At 47.7% G+C, this 21,286-nt stretch overlaps 1 protein-coding gene across 1 annotated transcript in view; it reads right to left on the reverse strand.

Annotated features, from left to right (window-relative positions):
- The window catches only part of PIEZO2 (piezo type mechanosensitive ion channel component 2), a 350,107-nt gene that overhangs the window by 17,236 nt on the left and 311,585 nt on the right, over positions 1–21,286 (reverse strand). The window contains exons 35-43 of the mRNA XM_061169133.1: positions 19,557–19,723; positions 18,430–18,596; positions 11,787–12,116; positions 10,834–11,092; positions 7,919–8,101; positions 4,652–4,904; positions 3,547–3,679; positions 2,301–2,448; positions 1,995–2,209 (exon numbers count right to left, since the gene is read on the reverse strand). Of these exons, the coding sequence (XP_061025116.1) occupies positions 1,995–2,209; positions 2,301–2,448; positions 3,547–3,679; positions 4,652–4,904; positions 7,919–8,101; positions 10,834–11,092; positions 11,787–12,116; positions 18,430–18,596; positions 19,557–19,723 (1,855 nt within the window). The remainder of the gene's footprint in view (positions 1–1,994; positions 2,210–2,300; positions 2,449–3,546; positions 3,680–4,651; positions 4,905–7,918; positions 8,102–10,833; positions 11,093–11,786; positions 12,117–18,429; positions 18,597–19,556; positions 19,724–21,286) is intronic.

Genomic DNA, 21,286 nt, shown 5'->3' on the forward strand with positions numbered 1-21,286 from the left:
GAAGCCCACGCACCGCAACGAAGAGTAGCCCCCGCTCGCTGCAACTAGAAAAGGCCCACGCGCAGCAAGGAAGACCCAATGCAGCCAAAAATAAATTAAAAAAAAAAAAAAGACTCTTTAAAAAAAATAAGATTCACAATGTTCTCATGAACAAATTCTAATATTTTTACAAACGGCTTGCCCTATTCTGAATTATCTTTATCATGTGAGCTACATTTACTCCCCTAGCTTGCGGTGTGGAATGGGAGGCTTACGGAACTATTGGGTATCTTCTGAGTAACAACCCTTTATATAGTTAGTTCTACTTTAGACTCAGGACAGATTATTCTAATTCCAATTTTCCTTTTAAAATATTTTCATTGCCACCATTTATTATCACAAAGCAATGATTCCCTAGACTGATATCAAAAAGTCAGCCTGAATGGTTCAGGTGGGCGCAGACGTCAGTCTAGCCATTGGTAGAAGAGACTTGGTTTCCTCGTGGAGAATTACATTTGAGTCGGTTTCTGAACAACATTAGGAAAATCCATTTTTATTACTTGCTACTCCAAAAATGGTGCTCGCCAGCTTGACAGACAGGTTATTCCTAAGACTTGGCTGTGAATGACTCATGAGGTCTGATAAAGAGATCAGACTGATGGTAACACATGAAGACCTTTTCATGACATGTTTTTAAAAAGGTCACTCCTCTCACGTTATATGGACAGTTCCCCGCGCCCCTTCTGCAGACCCTTTGCTTTCATTGTCTACCAGAGCCGATACCAGGCACGCCTCCTTTTACTGCATTTCGCAGATACTGTGATTTTTACAAATGGAAAGTTTGTGGCCACCCTGCGTCCAGCAAGTCTGTCAGCACCATTTTTCCAACAGCATTTGCTCCCTTCGTGTCTCTGCGTCACAATTAGGTAATTCTTGCAATAGTTCAGGCTTTTTCATTACGATCGTATTTGTTGTGGTGACCTGTGATCAGTGATCTTTGATGTTACTACTATAACTCACTGAAGGCTCAGGTGTTGGGTAGCATTTTTTAGCAATAAAATATTTTTAGATTAAGGTATAAACATTGTGTTTTTAATACATAATGCTATTGCACACTTAATAGACTACAATTTGGTGTAAATGTAACTTTTACAGGCACCAGGAAACCAGAAAATTCCTGCCACCCTATTTGTTGCGGTGGTCAGAACCGAACCCGCCGTATCCCCACGGTCTGCCTGCATTTCCCGTTGATAGGGGTCTCCCTGGTTTTTCTTTCCTGGACTGACTCATTCATCTGCTCATGCGTGAAGCACCAACTTGGCCCCAGCACTGCTCTGGGTGGAGGCGTGCCCTCTGGTCTGAGATCTGACCTTGGGGAGGGGAGCCCTGCCAGGGGAGGGGAGAGGCTATGAGGAGGCACCGAGGAGGGTCAGCATGGCCAGAGCTGGGGGCTCAAGGGACAGAGGGAAAGACGGCCTCCAGCCCCCTCCTGGGACAGCACCAGCCCTTCCCTACCCACGTCCTCAGCCTCCAAGGCATCTTCACAGCAGTAGTTGTATTAACTGCAGCAGCGGCGACATGGGGGCTGCTGTGTTTACCCCTCAGAAGGACCCAGTGAGGCAGACCCCTCGTCACCTGCACCCCCTTTCGCTACCGGTTGAGCAGACTCCGTTCTTTTCATCCACTTCTCATGTGACACAGTTTTGCGTCCTCTCATCCCCTTACGCTCTCAACACCGCGCTCCAGTCCATGTCTCTATCTGCTCAGGTCACAGCACGAGGACCCCAGGTGTGTGCTGACCGCTCAGCCTGTCCCCTCCCTATCTGAGAGCACTAGGTCTGAGAACGCGTACAAAACGCAGTGATAATGTTTCTGAGGAATCAGCTCACACCTTGGCTTCACACTGAGTTTAACATTGATTGAACCCCCTAACTTTTCCTTCTCCTACGGGCTGATCCTTATGAAAATGTCTGCGTGAAAGTGGCCCCCACAGCTCTAGCTTCCGAAAGCCTTACCTCTCAGTCACACCAGGCAAGATGAAGAACATCCAGAAGTGAATTCCAAACACCAGGATGACCTGGAAGATGACCTTCCCCAGGACCGTCTTCCTGAGGTACAGTGCCCGGTCCACCACCATGGTCCCGAACTGAATGAGGACCATCACCAGGAAGGGCCCCGGGACCTGGTCCTCCGACAGCGAGGAGGTGATGTCGGCCGCGGCTGAATGTTTCTGGGGGGGAGACCACAGGTTCAGGCCCGGTGGCACTCACAGGACAGCATCGCTGGTCCCTGGTGTGCAGTGGCCTTGGTCCCCGACCTACCCCAAAGGCCCAGAAGCCGAAGACGATGATGACGAAGTCGACGGTGTCTGCCAGGAACATGAGCACGTACACGTCGGTCACGGCGCTGTATTCGGGGTGGATGAGGTTGTAGAAGAACTGTCTGATGGGCACGTAGAGCTGCAGGGTCCTGCCAGACAGACACCCGGAGAGGGGGATGCAGGAGCCACCGGATACAGTGATCAGATCATTCCATCCTCTGCTTCCCTCCTCCCACCAGCTCTCACCCCCTGCCCCCGACCTCAGGACAGTCTGCTGGGGGAAGGGGGCTCCTGCCCCAAGAGAGACTGTGCACTAGTTCATGGCCGACGGGACCACAGACCTCTTCTCTCCTTGAAGCATAATGGAGCGGTAGCCCCGGAAATGAGGGGCCAGTTTATCCCGATTCAATTACTCTCCACCTGTGAGGCCCTGATCCTGCTACCCAGCCCTCCGCGCTTCTGGAAAAGGTGTGATAAGCAATGAGGCGGGAGGCCCGGGCTGCGGTGAGAGCAAACAGGGCCTGTGGTCCTGCCTGAGACCCAGGAAACGCCGCGCAACCCCTGCTCCTCCCGTTTCCGACCCTGTGTGTCCCCCGGGTCCCGGGCAGCGCCCTGGGCTTTGGAGCTCACCTCGCTCCATCCTTCATGACCCTGTGCCCTGGCCCTGGCTTGTCTGCACAGCCCCTGTCCCCCTTATCTTCACTGTGCTCTGGGTTCCGCCTTCAATTCAAGGCCACATTCAGGTGAGCAGCGCCCTCGGTCTCAGAGCCCAGACTCGGGGCCAGCCCTGTTGCACCTCCCCCGTTTCCACTCCTGTCTGCTGCCTGTCTGCATCCCTGTCACCTGGGGGAGGGGCCTGTGAACTCCGCTGGTGAACTTGGGCTGCGTGACAGACAAACCACTTCCCGCGTGCACCTCGGTTTCCCTCTATGGGGTAAGTGTATCTAAGAACCTTCCAGCTTTGATTTCATTTCCTCTCTGTCTGGTTGGACTCTTTCATATGCCTGGAAATACACACCGTGAGCCCGTGTTCAAATAGAAAAAGTGTGTTTAGAAATGCAGTGGATGTAAAAATAAATCACCCTTATTGGAAAGTGATTTTTAAAAGCAGTATCACAATGGGCTATTTCGTTCTGCCTGAAGCAGATGATGTTTGTGGTGGGAAAAGTCACTTCACTCGTCACCTCTGGGTGATATGGAGTAAGTGACACCAGCTCCCCAGCCCCAAGGCGTTCTCACGCACTCACTTCTTTATGGTAAAGGCTTTTGCTTTGAGTAAGTGTTCTTGAAGCTTCTCCACGTAAAGTTCCCGTCTGCTTTTTTGCTTGATGCTCACAACGCTGCTTCCTTTTTGGCTGCTGTTTCGGGTGCTTGTGCTGCCTGAAAATAAAAAGAAACCAAGATGCACCCTGAGTTGCGGGTCTGTCGATGTAAATATTGCCGAAGCCCCGCCGCCCCCAGGACAGAAGGATGGCTTGAAGCTGTTTAGAAGGTGAGACACACAGATGCCCGTAAAAACAGAGGCGGAGAACTTGGAATCTGCAGTCTCAACTCTGCTTCCGTAGCCAAAGGCATCCGTGGGTTTTCACACCCACTGCTGGCTCTTTCCTGGGCCGCTGTGGGACCTCTGTCCCAGGAGGAAGTAGACCGGAGAACAGTTTTTATCGTGCTCAGTGGGGTCCCAGGTTTCTGTTGTGGGTTTTCTAGATTGGGTCCAGGACCCATGCCTTTTTTCAGGTCCAAATTTCTCTAACTGTAAAACAAATATGAGATGACCTGCCAGTGTCTGCCTGAAAAATGTCTTCTGCTGATGAATACAGTGTCTGGAAGGCTTCAGACAGGAGCACCATCAACACAAAAGCCCAGTTACCCCCAGAGGGGCAACTGGAACGCATATGTACTTTCCTGTTACTGGCTGTTGAGTAAGAAATTAATAACTAGCTTAGGAAATAACTAAGATGGTTTGGCTAAAAGTTCCCATTGATTAAATCTAAATGTATGTATTTTCAAAATAAATCGTGATTTATACCCAGCAGAATCTCTGGATATGATTTATAACTACCCCATATCCAACACCCACTAGGTACGAGGCGGCGTGCTGGCCACTTTTCCCCACGACCTGAAATCCTCGTCCTGGGGACGACTCAGACAGACACCCTGGAGAGTGATGTGATCGCCCCGGGCCACACACACAGCCTAGCCAGGACTCAGAACTCCGTCTGTCTGGCTGCAAAGTACATTCTTTTCACATCACAATATCTCTCTCCTCGACAGCACCCAACAAACTCGCCTGCCCCGGACCCACTGGAACCAGGGAAATGGTTCAGCCTGGGGACACCGTGTGACAGATACCTCTCTTGGACCTATTGGAGGAAAAGCTGGAGCCCTGAGACGTCTGGGAGCCGCTGCTGGAGCGCTTCCTCCTGATGGCGGCCGGCTGCTCGGGGAAGGTCACGTGCACCGACTCCACGGACGCGGCCAGGTTGATGGACTTCAGGGAGTCGGAGGAGCCCCTCCTACCGTGGCCGAGGGACAGCTCGTCGTCCGAGCCCACCTCGTCAGAGCCGCCGTCTGCGATGTCGTCTTCGTCCCACAGGCCGTGGCACTGAGAAGGCAGGGAAGGGACAGCTCAGCCCGCCGTTCCGGGGAGGGGCCTGGGATTCTGCCCTATGACATCCCGGCCACCAGAGCGTCCCTCAGGATAGACGTAAAACAGGGCGACTGTAGCTGACAACACTGTTGTACAGCGGAAACTGGCTAGGAGAGCGCGACTTCAATGCTGTCACCAAACAAAGACAGGGAGGCAGGTGCGGAGGTGCTGGATGCACTGCTTAACCAGAGGGAGAGAACCTTTGCCCCGTGTATACGTTTATCAAATCACTACATGTACACCTTGAATACCTTACAATTTCATTTGTCAATTATACGTCAATAAAACTTTGTCAATTATACATCAATTATACGTCCATAAAATTGAAATTTAAAAAACGATTAGAAACCCAAAGCAGTGCAAAGGATTCTAAGAAAGTGTATCATCTATAATTTTCTGACGGTCCCAGCTGAATGGAGGTGGTGGGTGTAGACCATAGCATTTGGCTCTTCAGTGCAGATGGAGACAGATGATGGGGTGGAAGTCAAACCAGAATCGCGCGGCTGGTTCCCTGAGCGGAAGTGCTTTCCAGCACACATTGCTGTGCTGACAGCACGCACCTGCAGTACCGAGCTGAAGTGACCATGGGTGAACTGATTCCCGCCCCGTGCTCACCACATATCTGTACTGGAATTACGGTGCTGCCCCTCCTCCAGCCTGCACCACAAGACCTGAATCCTGGGATCACCATGGCTGACCCAGGAACAGACCTGCAAATACTCTACTCCAACAATGCTGGCCCACGTGTGAGAGTCTGTGATGCATCCTGCAGAGCCTGGTTTTTGCTTCAAGGAAGCGGGATAAAGGGGGCCGGTAAGGACAGGAGGGAGGACTGCAGAAGAGAGGGCTGAGGCAGCAGGACTTTCCTGGAATGAGATGCTATGTGGACCACAAGTCGCCCTGGTGTTGACCTTGGACGAAGCTGCCCAGTGAGCTGTCCGCCCCCTGAGCACCCTGGTTGCCAGGCTAGCATTTATCCCCAGGACCCCATCCAGTCCTCCCTCTGACTCTGTAGAGAATAAGAGCTCCAGGCCCATTTGCCAAACCAACTCAGAGAACGATCCATTCATCCAAAGACAAAGTCACCTAATTTACAGATTATTCTTAAATATTTATGTATAGATATATTATTTCATAAACACCTTCAATGAATGTATTCTTATAACAGACATTTTAGATGCTCATAATGGGATTTTTCAGTTTATACTGATTTCTTTCAAATCATTTTAAAAGTGGCTTTGTCTTTTGCCAACATTTTATTAACATATTTGGATTCTTTCACTGCTTTCTTAGTAGCATATTTATTTAGGTTTGTTAATTCTTCCAATTATTTATAAAATTATGGTGATTCATATAAATAGGATAATTTTAACCACTTTTGAAATTTGCACATAGTTTTTAATTGTTTGGATTTCAAAGCAGCATTGTTAAAAGGCTTATTTTTTCAAAAGCTGTAAGATAGTTTTGTCTTTTTATGAAAGGCTTTATCATTACAAAAAGCATTTTTCATACCATTAGCCAAAATTTCAGCATAACAGTACCTCAAATACATGCACTGTATATAAGAAATTCTCAAAGAAGAAATCAGAGTAAGTGTAGCAATATGAAACACCAAAATTTCATTTATTGTGTGCTTTAAATATAAAATCATAGCTGTTAAACCATTTGAATGTTGATGAAAAAGTAATAAAAATATCTAAAGTTTTATAATTTTCTTAAAATGACATGCAAAAGGATTCAGAATTTGCAAGAGAATTTGGAAGTGGCCAAAATTATACTACTGTGTCTTAAATGCTGAAATTTAAAACTTTAATTTCTAGAACTAAAAAAATAAGGTTAAACATCTATTAATATGTTCATCAAGAATTAGTAAACTGGCTACATTCAGGTAATTAACATATTCATCAGAAGAACTGGAAAAATTAAGCAAATTTTATTTTGGCTAACGGATGCCTTTGGATAAATACCTTTGCAAACTCACCACACCCCAACGACTCAGGTAAGCCACCCCCTGCCAAACGAAGGGTTAGGGACTTGCAGTTTGCAAGGTGACAGAAGGCAGAGTAAAGGTCTTGGTCATGGTACACACCGATGAAAGCCTGTTTGAAACAGCCCACTGACTAGGACAGACGTTGAACATACTGTTACATGTATGTGTGCGTGTATGTGTGTGTATGCATTAACTGAGGCCAACCTTGTTCTCAAAAGGAACTAATAAAGATACTACTTGATAAAATGAATTTAAAATACGTTATACGAGACAAGGTTAAAATAAGAGAAGGAAAGTAAGACTGTGACCATAGGCACATCAATATCTAATTTTTAGAGTTGAGTGGCATATTACAAGTTTAGCTTATAATTCACAGTGTGTGAGAAGAAAAAGCCCCACAGATGCTCAGCGGGATGACAGGAGTTACTGATTCCGAGAAGGTCACTCTGTAGACAGGTCTTCCCAGAGCAACGAGGGAATGGCTTTCTCAGGCTGTGCTCTCTGGGAGCACAGCCCTGGGCTTCCCGGGCCCATCACGTAGATGGTCTCTCACTAAAGCCAGTGGTTTCACGACAAGAAACTACAAGAAAAGCAATGCTACTAGAAGGGGGTGGGCCGAGGTCAGGATGGAGAGGAGACCCCAAACTGCAGCTCCCTGATGATCTGCCTTGGATCAGGAGGTAGAACTCGGGTAGAACTCCGTGGATCAGGAGGTAAGAACTGCTCACCGTTCGGGCGTTGGGTTAGTTAGGCTGTGTTCAACCCAGGGTAGAAATAGGGGAAAATTTCCCCTTGATTTATTACAAACTCCATTACTGAGTACACAGTGTTGGAGAAAATGAATGAAATGAACACAACTGTCTGTTAACAAAGAAAAAAAGAGCACACACACAGACCCCACCCCATGGCCCCTCGGCCACAAGCGATCCCAATGTTCGGGTTCTCGGGGAATCTTTCAGGGGCTGTGAATGGGCAGTACCTTCAGGATGGACCGGTGGAAGAAGAGGGCCAGCAGCTGGATGAGGTCGTAGAGAACGTAGCCCTCCTTCTTCTCCACCCCGATGATGTTGGGTGGGTGGTAAGGCTTGTCTTTGCTCAACTCCACACTCTTGTTCCAGGGAAAGAACCCAAACTGGAAGAAATACTTGACCACAATTGCCACCTGCACACAGATGATAGAAATTTTTAAAAAACGAGTCCTTTTAAGACTAGTTCTATAGGAGAAACAGTGATACAAAAAATTAAGGGAAAAAAGTCTCAGTTTTGTTGCTGGGAATGCACACACCATGTGGAATAACAAATTCTCATTCTCAGACTCTGACTTTAGGACAAGCGCAGAATCTCACCTCCAGGGCCTTCGACTACGGATACATCAGGGCCATTTAGGTTACTCCTGACTCGGCTTAAATGACTTCTGCTACTGTTGAGGAGTTGGCTAATTTCTACTGATTCAATGAGATATTTACACAAGTATTCAGCTATTACATATGGTAATTACAACCAACAAGAACAGGAAGATCTTTATACTTTACGGTATTGCTTGAATTTGTAATCTTTAGGAGCAAACCACACAGGCTCGCTGTACACGATATTACTTTATTCTCATCTCTCTCTTCTCACCATTTTATTGCTCACTGGAAGTCCTCAAGAAGAAATAAAAGTGAATGAAACAAAATCTTGCCAATCGTGCCAGTAACTAGCTCACGGTGCAAACGTGGAGATGTTTGCAGAGATGGACACTGAAACATCGTCCAACGTCTGCGTCATCAGGGGTTAATTCACTACACATAATCCATCAATAAGAATAGTTTGACAAGTCCTCCATTGACCTAGAGTCCCCCTTCAGCCCTCCTCCTCTCACGCTTCTTCCCAAAGTCCAGCCTCTGTGAAGAGCAGCCCTGCGTTCCTTACCCTGGTGCTTGCACCCCGCACACTGGGTACCCACACAGAAGCTAGAGCCCATCCACACCCCCCCGTGCACCCCACCCAGTGTCCCTTCCCGAACCTGCTCCTCTGCCCCCTCCTCTCAGCCCCCCTGTGGTGACATCGGTCCGGACCCTGATATTTCCCACCCAGGCTGTTTTCCAAGCCTCCACTTTCACTCTGTATAAAAACTTGCTAAAACACACACTTGACGGAGTCATGTCCCGTTCAACTCCTTCAATCCAAGGGACCGAGGGCTGAGCGTAAACCCCGTGGACAGGCATCCCTGGGCACCTCTGCTGCCCGCCCCTCCAGCCTCCTTGCAGCCCCATCATGGTCCGTCCGTCCTGCGCTCGCCGAGCTGCCTTACGCCTTCGTTTCTTCGCAAGGACTGGACTCGCTTTGCTTTCGTCCTTTGCCGAACTTCTCTCCTCCTTCCCACGTCCCCCCCTTGTGCTGACGAGTCCCCCCACCCCGGCTACACGAGGCCGCGCACCCGCCGCGCTCTGCACCGGCGCCCACCCATGCAGTGTGGTTTTGAACTGTAGGCAATTCTCCGTTTACACTCATCAGTTTGCCACAGGAATCTGCGACCATTGAGAAACAGGAACGACCATTTTTTAAAACTTTCTGTTGTTGCCTCTTGCCCAGCATAGTCCCCAGCTGTGGCCCAAAGTCTGGGTTGTGGAGGGAATTAACGTCAACAACGCCTCAGTGTGACAGAGAAAATGGAGAGCCCCACTTTGAACCGGGAAGATCTCATTTCAAGACGAAAGCTGTGCATCAGCGGCTCTTTCTCCCTTCTCCACATTCCTAGAACCTGCCCTTACCTCACGCGGGGGTAAGAAGCTCCTCCTGCAGAGGCGCTGGGGAGAATCCCCAGGCCCCAAACAGGGAGTCACTTATGCCCCGATCACCAAGTCATGTAATGGAAGTAATATTTAAGAGCCATTATTTAGACAGACTAATTAAAGTCATGGATATGTATTTGGCTTCACATCTTTTATTTTTATTATGGAAATAAGATACATGATAGCAATACTTTAAAATGAATACTTTGGAGATGATTTAATACATAACTTTGTTTTAATTTTGCTGTTGAATTACTTGTAAACCTATAAAATTTCTAGACTCTAACTCTACACCATCATGAGTACTATTCTTGAAGAAGCAATTGCAGCTCCACTGTTAGTGAAAACTTTCCTTCTGAGCCAGGTAAGAAAATGAGGCTTCTTCACAAACCTAAGATGACAAAGAACTGTGATGGCCCAAGGAGCAAAGTCTGTAAGAGCCTCCCTTTTACTCCCAGTTTTATGGTTGCCATGGGAGTTTGTGAACTGCTACGTACACAACAGGGCAGGACAGAAAAGCAGGTTCGTACATTTGGGCAGAGTGTCTCTTGTCCCCTCACAGGTGATGAAAACGGGGTGGCAATTCTCCTTTTCTGTTATTCAGACTTTTAAGGGGGTGGGCATGTGACTTTGTGTTTTGATGTGTGGAAATTGGCTTTAGGTTTAAAAATGGGAAAAACGCAGGCTGCATCAAACTGTTCCAAGTGCTTACTGTATTGTCTGATCCAATGTCCACTCACTGACTGTGCACTGGCCCCGGGGCCGTGCTTGTTTCTGCCTTTCACTTACCGTCTTGGTGGCTGAAACCACAGGGCAGACACCAGACCTCAAAGGCCTCCCCCACCACTCGCTAGCTGGGTAACTTCGGGGCAATTATTTAATCTCATTGAGGCTATTTCCTTATCTGTTAGATGGAATGATATTAGCCCCTATGCTGTATGAGGTGTGAAATGTGAAAAGATAAATATAATTACCGGCACCAGGTGACTGTTGGTTATAATCATGTGTCCACCTAAGAATATCCGTTTCACTAACCGTTTATGTGAAATTGTCTGGAGTCGGGCAGGCCCACCCAGAGTGATGCCCTGTGATGGGCAGGCCAGTTCCGCCCGAGGCCTACCTCTGTGTAGACGATGGCCATCATCCAGAACCGTCTGCTGGGCCGGGGGACGGACAGCATGGCCCAGAGGAAGATCAGGATGGGCAGCACGAGGGTGATCATGGAGGCCGAGACCATGTGGTTGAGGATGATGACGAAGTAGCACACCATCTCCGAGCGGGCCACCAGCGTATTGTACATGGCGTAGAACAGCAGCAGGAAGCGGGGCTGCCCAACATAGAACTTCTCCGACTCTTCCAGCTCATCGTCACGGAACATCCTGTTAGAATAAGCAGCGTGACACTACGTGGGTCTTAATTCCCCCAGACGACTGATTTCCTCTTGGCGTGACCCTGCTGTCCCTCCCTGCTTCCCGGGTCCCCAGGTGTCTTGCGGCGTCAACCTCATATTGTGCTACAGAAAGAGACTTGAGGGGCTTCCCTGGTGGCGCAGTGGTTAAGAATCTGCCTGCCAATGCAGGGGACACGGGTTCTAGCCCTGCTCTGGGAAGATCCCACATGCTGCGGAGCAACTAAGCTCGTGAGCCACAACTACTGAGCCCGCGTGCCACAACTACTGAAGCCCGCATGCCTAGAGCCCGTGCTCTGCAACAAGAGAAGCCACCACAATGAGAAGCCCATGCACCGCAAAGAAGAGTAGCCCCGGCTCACTGCAACTAGAGAAAGCCCACATGCAGCAACGAAGACCCAATGCAGCCATAAATAAATAAATAAATAAATAAATAAAAAAGAGACGTGCGCACACACGTCTGTTACAGACACTTTGCTGGTTGTGCGATTCGGTGGTAGAAGCACCAAGTTGGCTCCTACTTGCGGTGCAGGAAGTACTGAAAGCAGCACGTTGCCTGCAAACATCCGAGTGGACGTTTTGCACACGGGTCTCTGCGCCCAGCAGCCCAGCGGGCACTAAGGGACACTCCCGGCTGTGGCCTTCGCTGTGGCCGAGGCTCTTACTTGTTCAGCAGCAGCTCGCTGGCCGTCAGCTCATGCGTCAGGGGTGGCAGGATGCTGGCCTCCAGGCGGTCCGAGCGGCTGTCGTCGGGGCTGACCGCCATGTGGGTCTGGCCCCCCGAGTCGTCCCGGGAGTCAAAAGACAGGTGCTCGAAGCTGACGGCCTTGCTGTAGGACGGCGGGGCCTCCACGTCGCCGTCCTCCGTGGGGTCCTGCGGGGACTGGGTGTCCCTGGCCTCCTCAGGCGCCTCCTCATCCTGCTCGGCCTCCACCTCCTCTATGGTCTCTGTGGTCCCCTGGCGCGAGTAGAGCATCGTGCACTGCGTGGGCTCACTGTCGGGACACAGGGACGGGCACCGCCTGGTCTCAGCATCCCACTCCCCGCCCTCCCGAGGGCACCCACGGCCGCGCATCCAGGCACGTGGGGGGAAACGCCCCCTCGCTCCCCCGTGTTCCATCTGCTTTGCTGCTTCTGGATAATCTGTCTGGTCCGCAGAGACGGTGGGTTGGGCTGAGGCTCCCAGGGTGCTAAACCCTCCTGAGCAGAGGTTTTCAATCCCATCAAGATTCCCAGCCACGGGGCCTGGTGTTTATTTCCAATCAAGGCACAGTGAGCTCAGCTCACCTCCCAGTGTATGGATTTTAAAGAAAGGCGCTCAGGGAAACGAGAAGCCTCAGCTGGCTGGGTCCGCAGGTCTTAGCCAAGATACACTCTACTCTCAATGGACCCCAGATCCGTAAGGGGAGGACAGGAATGATGGACCGTTGGCAAGACAATGGCATGCTTTATAACACACGGCGCACTTCCTGCAGGCTTGCTTCTCCCTGTGTTTCCACCCTTTGCCTTTTCTCACTGGTGCCTCTTACATCTGACTGAATGCTCACCACCTCCCGGTCCCCCGCTCCCCACCGCCTGGCATGTGGAGGCCCCGCCCACCACTCTCTGCCCTGAGGGTCTCTCTCCAGGGCTGAGTCCCCAGCTCGGGCTGCCCTCCTGCTCTCTCTCCTCCCAACGACTTTCCGCTACCAGCTCCCCTTCCAGCTTCATTTTTCATGAGCTCCTCTGCCATTATCTTCACTCTACTTTTGCTTCCTGTTCTTCTCTCTCGCATCCTCCTGTCCTTCTAACTTTCCTTGCCAGGTCCGTGCAGGAAAAGCTGGAAATGAAATACAGCAGCCAGAGCCGTGAAATTCAAAGCCTGCCTTCTATACTGTCTACCTCGACACACCCAGCCCTGAAGGGGACGGGGCAAAAGTCATCTAGAGATGCAGAGCCTGCTGGCTGTAGAGTGATAATCTGTTAGACTCTGAGAAGGTGCTGCTATCTGAACGGCATGTGTGAGCAGCTGGGGCCGTAAACACTGAGAGGCTCAAATGCGCAGACTGTACCCATTTTTCTTGTCACGGACACTGGAGCACACATGTGAATGAATGAATGAATGCATTTGGCTGAGCCCTGAGACTGAAGAACCACATTTGTATGAGCTCTTGATCCTAACTCAGGGGTGTTCAGTGTCCCCAGGGCTTTGGTTCTAAGCGTGCACATCATGTAGAAGGCTGTCGGAACACCAAGACAACCAGCTTTTGGCTAAGACTTACCTTGATTAGACATGGCCGTGAAACTGACTGATCACCCCATTGAGTTTTCAGACCACTGGAGCCAGCCCCACACCAGGTCTAACTTCCAGTGGGATTGTAAACGATCACAGGCACGCTCTCTGTGGTTTTAAATGAGGTCTGTCCCCAAAGGGATTCAGCAAATCCTGGTACGTTCAGGAATCAACAGAGTGGAATGGCATAGCATGTGCCAGCCAGAGACATCTCAAATGGCCATGGCATTCCCAGAAACACTAGGCACCAGCCTCTTGCAGCTCTGAACTGAGATACATAGCTGCCGGCAACAAGGACTCAACACCCCCCTGATTTGCCAACGTTGACATTAGTTTTGGATTGGGTTATTTGGGTAGGTTGTTTGGTGTCAGGATAAGCACAATGCAGGTCATGCTTCTGTGCTCCTGCTGACTTTTCAAAGGCAATTCAAAAAAGAGCTTTTGGCTTTTACGCAAGTAATTTCATTTCTAAATGATTATTGTTTTATCATAGGATTTAATGAGAAAACTTAAGCTCAAAGTAATCGTTTCCAAACCAAACAAGTTAAGGTCTACAAAGGTGATATATTCTACTGCACAATAATATTTTTTTAAAAAAACCAATGGTAAAATATGTCCTGACGTTTATGTTAATTATGCATATAAAACGTGGACAGATTCATTCTGTATCAACTAAACGTGACTACATATGGGATTTTGGGGTTTTTTTCCCCTACTTCATGGATCTTTGGATGAAATCATGAGAAAAAGTTTCCTGCCCTTCCTGACCCATTTCTTCCTGTGAGGACCACCTACCTGAGCCCTCAACCAAGGAGGAAACATGCTTGTTCCTTTGGAAATAAGAAGTGTGAAATACTTACAAAATGAAGGACAATGTTTATAGTAGGATTTTAAAGAAACTCCTAACAGACAAAAACCAAAGAGCAGTTAGTTTAATAGAATGCTGTCCTGGGAATGACCAGTTGTATCCCAGGAAGGGCGGTGGTTATGCTTTGGTTAGTCATGCACATTCTTAAAATAAAAATTAACAAAAACACACAGGTCACAAGAACTCATTTGTGCAATGACCCGGGGGGAGGTGACACGGTTACGGACAACGCATGCACGTGTGAGCACCTGGAGGCTAAGCTGGCGCTCTCAGCTGACGAAGAGGACACATCCATGCTGAGCATTTTACGGAGCCCGGGCCGAGCGCGCTCACTTGTTTTAGGAACAGTTTCTGGTCCATCTAAATCATCAAGGGTGGACTGCCTTGAGAACAGCATGGTTGCTTCCGTGTAGCAGCTAGCAGCGCAAACAGTTACAGAGACACAGTGTTAAAACAGCGCTGGAACATGAGTCACACACGGTCAGCGACCCAGACACCGCCATGCAGCAAACCACACGCCACTCCAGCACCACGGACAGCGACCATTGCAGCGGGGCCTCCAGGACAGAAAAGGGAAGATAAAACACAGCAGTACTGGGCTGAAAAGAATATAACAGCTGATAAACGATGAAATGTCACTCTCTGGGTGGGACAGGGAACTAGAATAAAGACAAGTCCCGACCTTTCTCTCACAGAGCAGAATTCGTAGTTTTCCAATTTTACAACTGAGTTTTTTTTGATGAAAGGAAACATGTTTTATTCACAGCCCCCCACCCAATTCTGAGTTCATTGAGAGCATTTTGTAGCTGAACTGATTACACAGAAATATCTGCTCATGTAAAGTTTATATAAAAATGTCCATTTTTTTTTTTTTTTTTTTTTTTTAAACACAGTCTCCAAAGGGAAAGAGGGAAGCTCAGGACTGACCACAACAAACTGAATTTTCCATCCCATTTTCTGAGTGATATTCAGTTGAACCAAACTAGATGGCTTGGAGAAGAGATGCTGGTTTGATATGCAACTGGATATAAACCAACATCAAAAAAATGAAACAAAATGGTAAAAGGCAACAACAAAGGAAATCCAGCAGTGGCAGGGCCATTTTGTCTGTTAACTGTTCATTGAGCCTAATGAATGGTTTTCTTCGGATCACGTTTTAGGTGTTGGCGGATGTCACGAGGGCGAGAGCCCATTGGCTGAAATCCTCAGCTCCTGTCACCCGACAATCAGGGAGGAAGGGTGGCAGAGTTAGGGCTGAGCTGCTACTGGGTGATCACAGTACTGGAGACACAGCCAACAGAGCTCAGACAGAGGTGTGACTGCAGTTCACACGCAGAGTTTAACCCCAGAGAGGGACACACCCCCCAAAGTGCCTGACACAGAGGCTCCTGGGGCGCTAATCTTCAGCCTGAGCATGAGTGACCCGGCTGACCCTTGTGATACTGGATGGCTGACTTCCTGGATGAACATCACATGTGGCTGCACTAGGGGACCTACTGTGTGCTGGCTGCACAGTCAGACGCCCACAGGCAGTGACCATGGGGCAGAAATGGAAACCATTCAGGACAATGGAGCTACCTCTGGGGTCCCCTCTGGGAGTAGGGAATTCGAGGTTCTCATGGAACCGTTAAAGGGTTTCAGGTTCCTGGAGTTATAGCTCCCCCACCAAGCCCCGAGTGCTCTGGAGGGGCCACCCTGACTGCACGTTACAGCCACATGGCCAACACGGGGCTCGGGCAATGAGAGAGGGGAACACACAGGCAACCAAACGGTCTCTAATAAGGATTTTTAAAAATGACACTGACTCCTTTAGATGTCAACCCGTCCTGGACAAAAAGAGGAGATGATGGGGAGATGAACTAGGAATGCAGTGGACGAGCACAGCGGGCCTGGGCCTGGGTCTCCATGCCGACCGACACTGGCTGCCTGCTGGGTTTTAGATAAAGCGCTTCCCCTCTTCGGGGTCGGTTTCATCATTTATGAGATGATGGAACTGGATCTGTGAGCTTCTGTGTCATTTCATATTTTCAGAGGTGGATCCCATGATGGCCTTTTGGGAGTTTGCAGCAGAAAGATGCTGTGCGCCCTCACCTGCTCGATTTTCTGCACGGGAATCATTGCTCTGACCCCAAACTCCTATTAACCTTGTTAATTCTTAGGTGAGTTGTACTGTCACATCAGCCCACTTTCGGACCCCACACAACCCCAGCCTATTGGGTTATTTGCAGGGGACTAATTTGTCATCCAAGCCAGGACAGTTTTAAAAGTGAAAGGGAAGAGGAGAAGCTTCACAATAACAGATGACAAATCTAATCAGACGATGTCTTCATCGAGATACCCCAGGGGCACACAGCACACATTTCAAATGATAACCGCTCTGGTCATATCTAGAAATGTTCCTTAGAATGTCACCGTTTCCTGAAGGAACTTAAACTAATTTATTTTCTGGGAAGGTAGAGGATATCTGATGTCATAAAACAACCATTTTTTTAAAAGTGCTATTTTACATCTGGATTTGAAGGAAATCGGGACTATTCCAGTAAGTCAAAGGGAATACAAACTCATTTGTTAGGTTCCCACCCTAAGCCCCTCTACTGTCTGCCAGAGGGAAAAGTGGGTGAGATGGGGTGAGTAGGAGGGCTCCACGCAGGCTGGGTCCTCGGAAAGGGGCCGGGCCACATGGAGCGCGTGTGTCCCCGTGTCCCCGCTGGGGTTGACACTATCCTGCTGCAGGGCACAGGTGTCTGAGAGCAAGCTTTCATGCTGGGAGTCCCTCCCAGAGAAGGTCACTGCCTCCCCAGCAATCGGCAAGGCTTCCTGTGGACTCTAATGCAGACACATGATTTGAAAGTTTCCTAAACAAAGAAACTGGAAGTTCTGCTCAGCCTTTAAGAAAAGGGCAAATATGTTCACTCAGTTACTAATGACATAATGAACCTATTTTGTCTCCCTTTTCTTTAGGTTACAAATAAAGAGTAAAAGAACATTAAAAAATAATTTTAAAGGTATTGGCTTTCTACTAGTAAATGTATTGACGGACTGACCATTTAAAAATGTTTGGGATATTTTGACAGTCTTTGTTAAAAAGTAATCAATGGATTTAAATATCTCCTGCCTCACAGTTTTTGACTATGGGTGCAGCTTTATGTTTATCATCTTGGATCAGATTTAAAGGCAGTTAATTGATTTTATTTTGGCCAGTCTTTATTTTCTTTTTCTTCTTCAACCTCCTAAAGTTGTGATTTACAGTATTTAGTTACTTTCTTAATTGACCATATTCTCAGTTGTTATGCAGCTGAAAGTTACTAATAAGTAACTTTCAGGAATAAGGAATCATGTACGTTTATTTTATGAACAACTGATTTTCAGTTCACTTTCTAATTTTCTCTTTGATTCATTTGGTTCAGAGTTTGGTTCTTGAACCACTATTCTTAAGCCAGTCTCACATGTAATATTCTGGAGGCCCGTGAAACCCCTGAAGTTCTACATAAAACATTTGTAATTATGTGTGGTTTTTCCCTTTGGGAAACAGTCTATAGCCTCATGAAATTTCAGAAGAGGCTCATGTCTCTGTCAAATGGGGATGATTACAGTACATCTCTAAGGGTCTTTTAAGGATAAAGTGAAGAAACCCATGCACAGTGTTTAGTGCAGCCCCAGGTGAAAGGTCAGCGCAGGTGCCTGTGTGAAGCAGGGCTGTGACCACACAATGTGGAAGATGGGGGCAGACAGAACCACTTCTCAAATTTCTAAAATTACGAACCATAAAGTAACGTTTCTGAAAGGAAAAGATCAAGGATAGCAATAGATGGTAGAAGATTCTAGAACAGAAGATTCTTTCTGGAGCAGCATTTTAAAGGCATTAAAGAGGCAGCTCTTGATACAATTAGTCATTTTGTGATGCGGAAGGCTCGTCTGACTTGACTCCAGCTTGGAAATCCCAGTCCTGTGGCTGTGAATCATACAGGTCTTGCTAATAGTTATTATTGATTCCTGCTTCTATCTGCCCGGTCCAGGGACGGGCAATGCTCTGCTTGGCTGTGGCCACAGAGACAGCCCGGAATGGCTGGGCACCCTGCATGATTCTGATTAATCTGCACCTCACCCATCATTTCTCACCTCTGTTACCTTTGTCAAAAGCAACACCATCGTGGAGCACGTGACGTACCTGGAGATGCTGTCGTGGGAATCTAAGCTGTCCATCCTGTGGGCTGTCTGTATACCTGCAGTGGCGCCAGGATGGTCATCAATGGTGTCCAGTCCCGACTCTCTGGAAAGGTTCATGATGTGGTTCTGATAGTACATGTGGATGCTCTCCCGGGTCGGGACGTTGCCCTGCAGAGAAGGAGACATTGTCACGGTCCTTACGAAGCACTGGCCTGTGCAGCTGCCTGGCACTTCTCAATATGGACAACCCTCCACCATCACGCACACCTTGAATAGGATGAAAAGCCAAGCTAGTCAAGCTGGGGATCGACATTAACTCATTGAATTAACGGTGCCCGATGTTACTGGGTCATGCCAAACAAGAAACCCGTTCTCGTTTATGGGTGAAGATGGTCAAATGTACAAAGTTTCTGTTATAAACTAAATAAATCCTGGGGATGCAATGTACAGCATGGGGACTACAGTTAACAATACTGTATTGCATATTGGAAAGTTAGTAAGAGAGTAGATCTTCAAAGTCCTCATCACAAGAAAAAAATTTATAACAAGGTGTGGTGATGGATGCTAACTAAACTTTCTGTGGTGATCATTTCACAATATATACAAATACCAAATTATTACGCTGTAAACCTGAAATTAATATGTCACTTACATCTCCAAAAATAAAATTAAAATATTGAAAAAGAAATCTCTTCTTATATGTAGATAATTTTGCTAAGTTAGAGTAACTTTTCCAGCAATGAACTATTATTTTCAAATGTAATCTATAAACCATCTGTGGCTGTATTTTGTGGCTCTGCATATATCCTAATTTTCCCTATGAGAAGTTTCACATCAAACTTGCCAGACTATACAACATGCTCCTTTATAAGACACGGCAGAGCCTGTGCAGCTGCGAACGGTGGTGATGGGAGGGGACAGAAAGGACCCACTGGCCGAGATCCCGGGACTGTGTGTGTGTGTGTGTGTGTGTGTGGCGTCTGATTATTTTCATTCTGAGCATGGAACAGACTTAAATATACAAAAAAGCAAAGGGGTTATGTAAAGACTGTCTAGAGAGAACGGATTTTGTCTGATTCTACTTGGGGTTCTGGATACTGACTTTCAGAATCATGCCAGCAGTGCTACCTTTTTAATCTCTCTGGTCAGCATGCACCTCTCGATCCTCAGGACGGTGGAGATGTCGATGTGCTCCCTGGAGATGGAGTTCAGCCACGTTGTGAAACTGTCCACGGTCGCCAGAAACAGGACCCAGGTGAACTTCAGAATATTAAATATCCTCTTGATGATATTATCTAGGAGGAAGAAGAGAACACGATTTAAAGGGACATCGTGCCCTCAGCCACGGTGCTGTGTGTGGTATTTTACCAAAGGCAGCCCTGGTTTTGCCCTCGTCCCCAACACGGAGTGACAGGGGCGTCGGGGGGACCCCAGGCTAGGAAGCCGTGGGCGGAGCTTTCCACACCTGCTGCGGAAGCACCAAAACAAAACGCGGATAGAGTTTTTAACCTTGGGTCAAAGCATCAGTCAGAATAGGTCCGTATGCAGTTAACAGGTTTGATTAAAAGTAGAGATTGTGCTCAAAGATATTTGTTACTGACGCAGGGACAGAAACAGTCTGTATCTATCCAGGTAACTGGGTCCTTTAACGCTTTTCCTGTACGTTTCTTCTTTTCTTAAGTAACAATTGTCATGGGAAACAATTCTGTTGGTTCAGAAGACTCTGATGCTTCTCACTGCAGCTGGATTGCAGTTAAACCACCTTAAAGGTATTTTGTAGGGAATTCAGTCCACACACTAAGAGTCTATCTAAACCACTGACTTATCTTCTCCATATGTATTTAATGACATCGAGCTGTGCTAACTACAAAATTTTCCCCGGGGGTTGGCGGGGGTCAGTCCTCTCCAAACCACAGGAGCCCCGAGATTCCCGATGACCCTGGGCTGCCTTCCTCATCTCAGCTGTGACTGGGGACCCACCCGGGAGGCCGCCTGTGACAAGCTCCGCTCGGGTTCCCACCGTATCCCTGATGTCGTGCCTCTCCGGCACCCCCGGAATTCAACGTGAGCTCTGGGTCACGGCTGTGACATAACTTATTTTAGGTCAGAATCAAAATAAAAGAGGGAAGATCCCATATTAACTGTCTGTCTTACTCACTGCTTCCTGTAAATCAGTGCTTTTTCAACTGGTATACAAGGAATGCTTCAAGACACATCACCAAATCACCATCTATGTGTACATTTTTTTACTTTGGCTTTTTAAAAAATTAGTTTTATTAGCTATTTCAAACACTGACTGCAATAAAGGGAATACTTAGTGAACATGACAATGAATTAAGAATTGCCTTGTTTAAAAAAAAAAAAATCAAAGCACCACCACCAACACCCTCAGTAAGAAAAACAACCTGTAACCTTCACTCTTCCTCTCACCAAAAAAAGGAAATCAGATTCAAGTGTCATAGTAAGAGCATAATGAATTTATGATTAACGATGATAGTTTGGAATGGTTGTAGTTCAAGGTCACTAATACAGCAGGTAGAAAAAGACAAAATTCACTGACATAAGCTTTTCTGTGCGGGGGGGGGTCATTTTCTGGATGGGGCCGTACAGTACACATTTCCAGCTTTGCAGCCTTGTTCTCTCTGGCCATCTCGGCTGTGCTGGTGTGAAAGCAGCTGTAGACAGTGGGTGGATCATCTATCAATGGGCAAGCCTGGGTTACCAAACTTTAATGACGGACACTGACACTTGAATCCCATAATTTTCATGTGTCATTAAATACTCTTCTTCTTTTGATTTTTTTCCAGCCATGAAACGTGGTAAAAGTCATCCTTAGCTAACAAGCCACAGAAGAACAG

The sequence above is a fragment of the Eubalaena glacialis genome, chromosome 15 (assembly GCF_028564815.1).
Source record: "Eubalaena glacialis isolate mEubGla1 chromosome 15, mEubGla1.1.hap2.+ XY, whole genome shotgun sequence".
NCBI classification, from domain to species: domain Eukaryota; kingdom Metazoa; phylum Chordata; class Mammalia; order Artiodactyla; family Balaenidae; genus Eubalaena; species Eubalaena glacialis.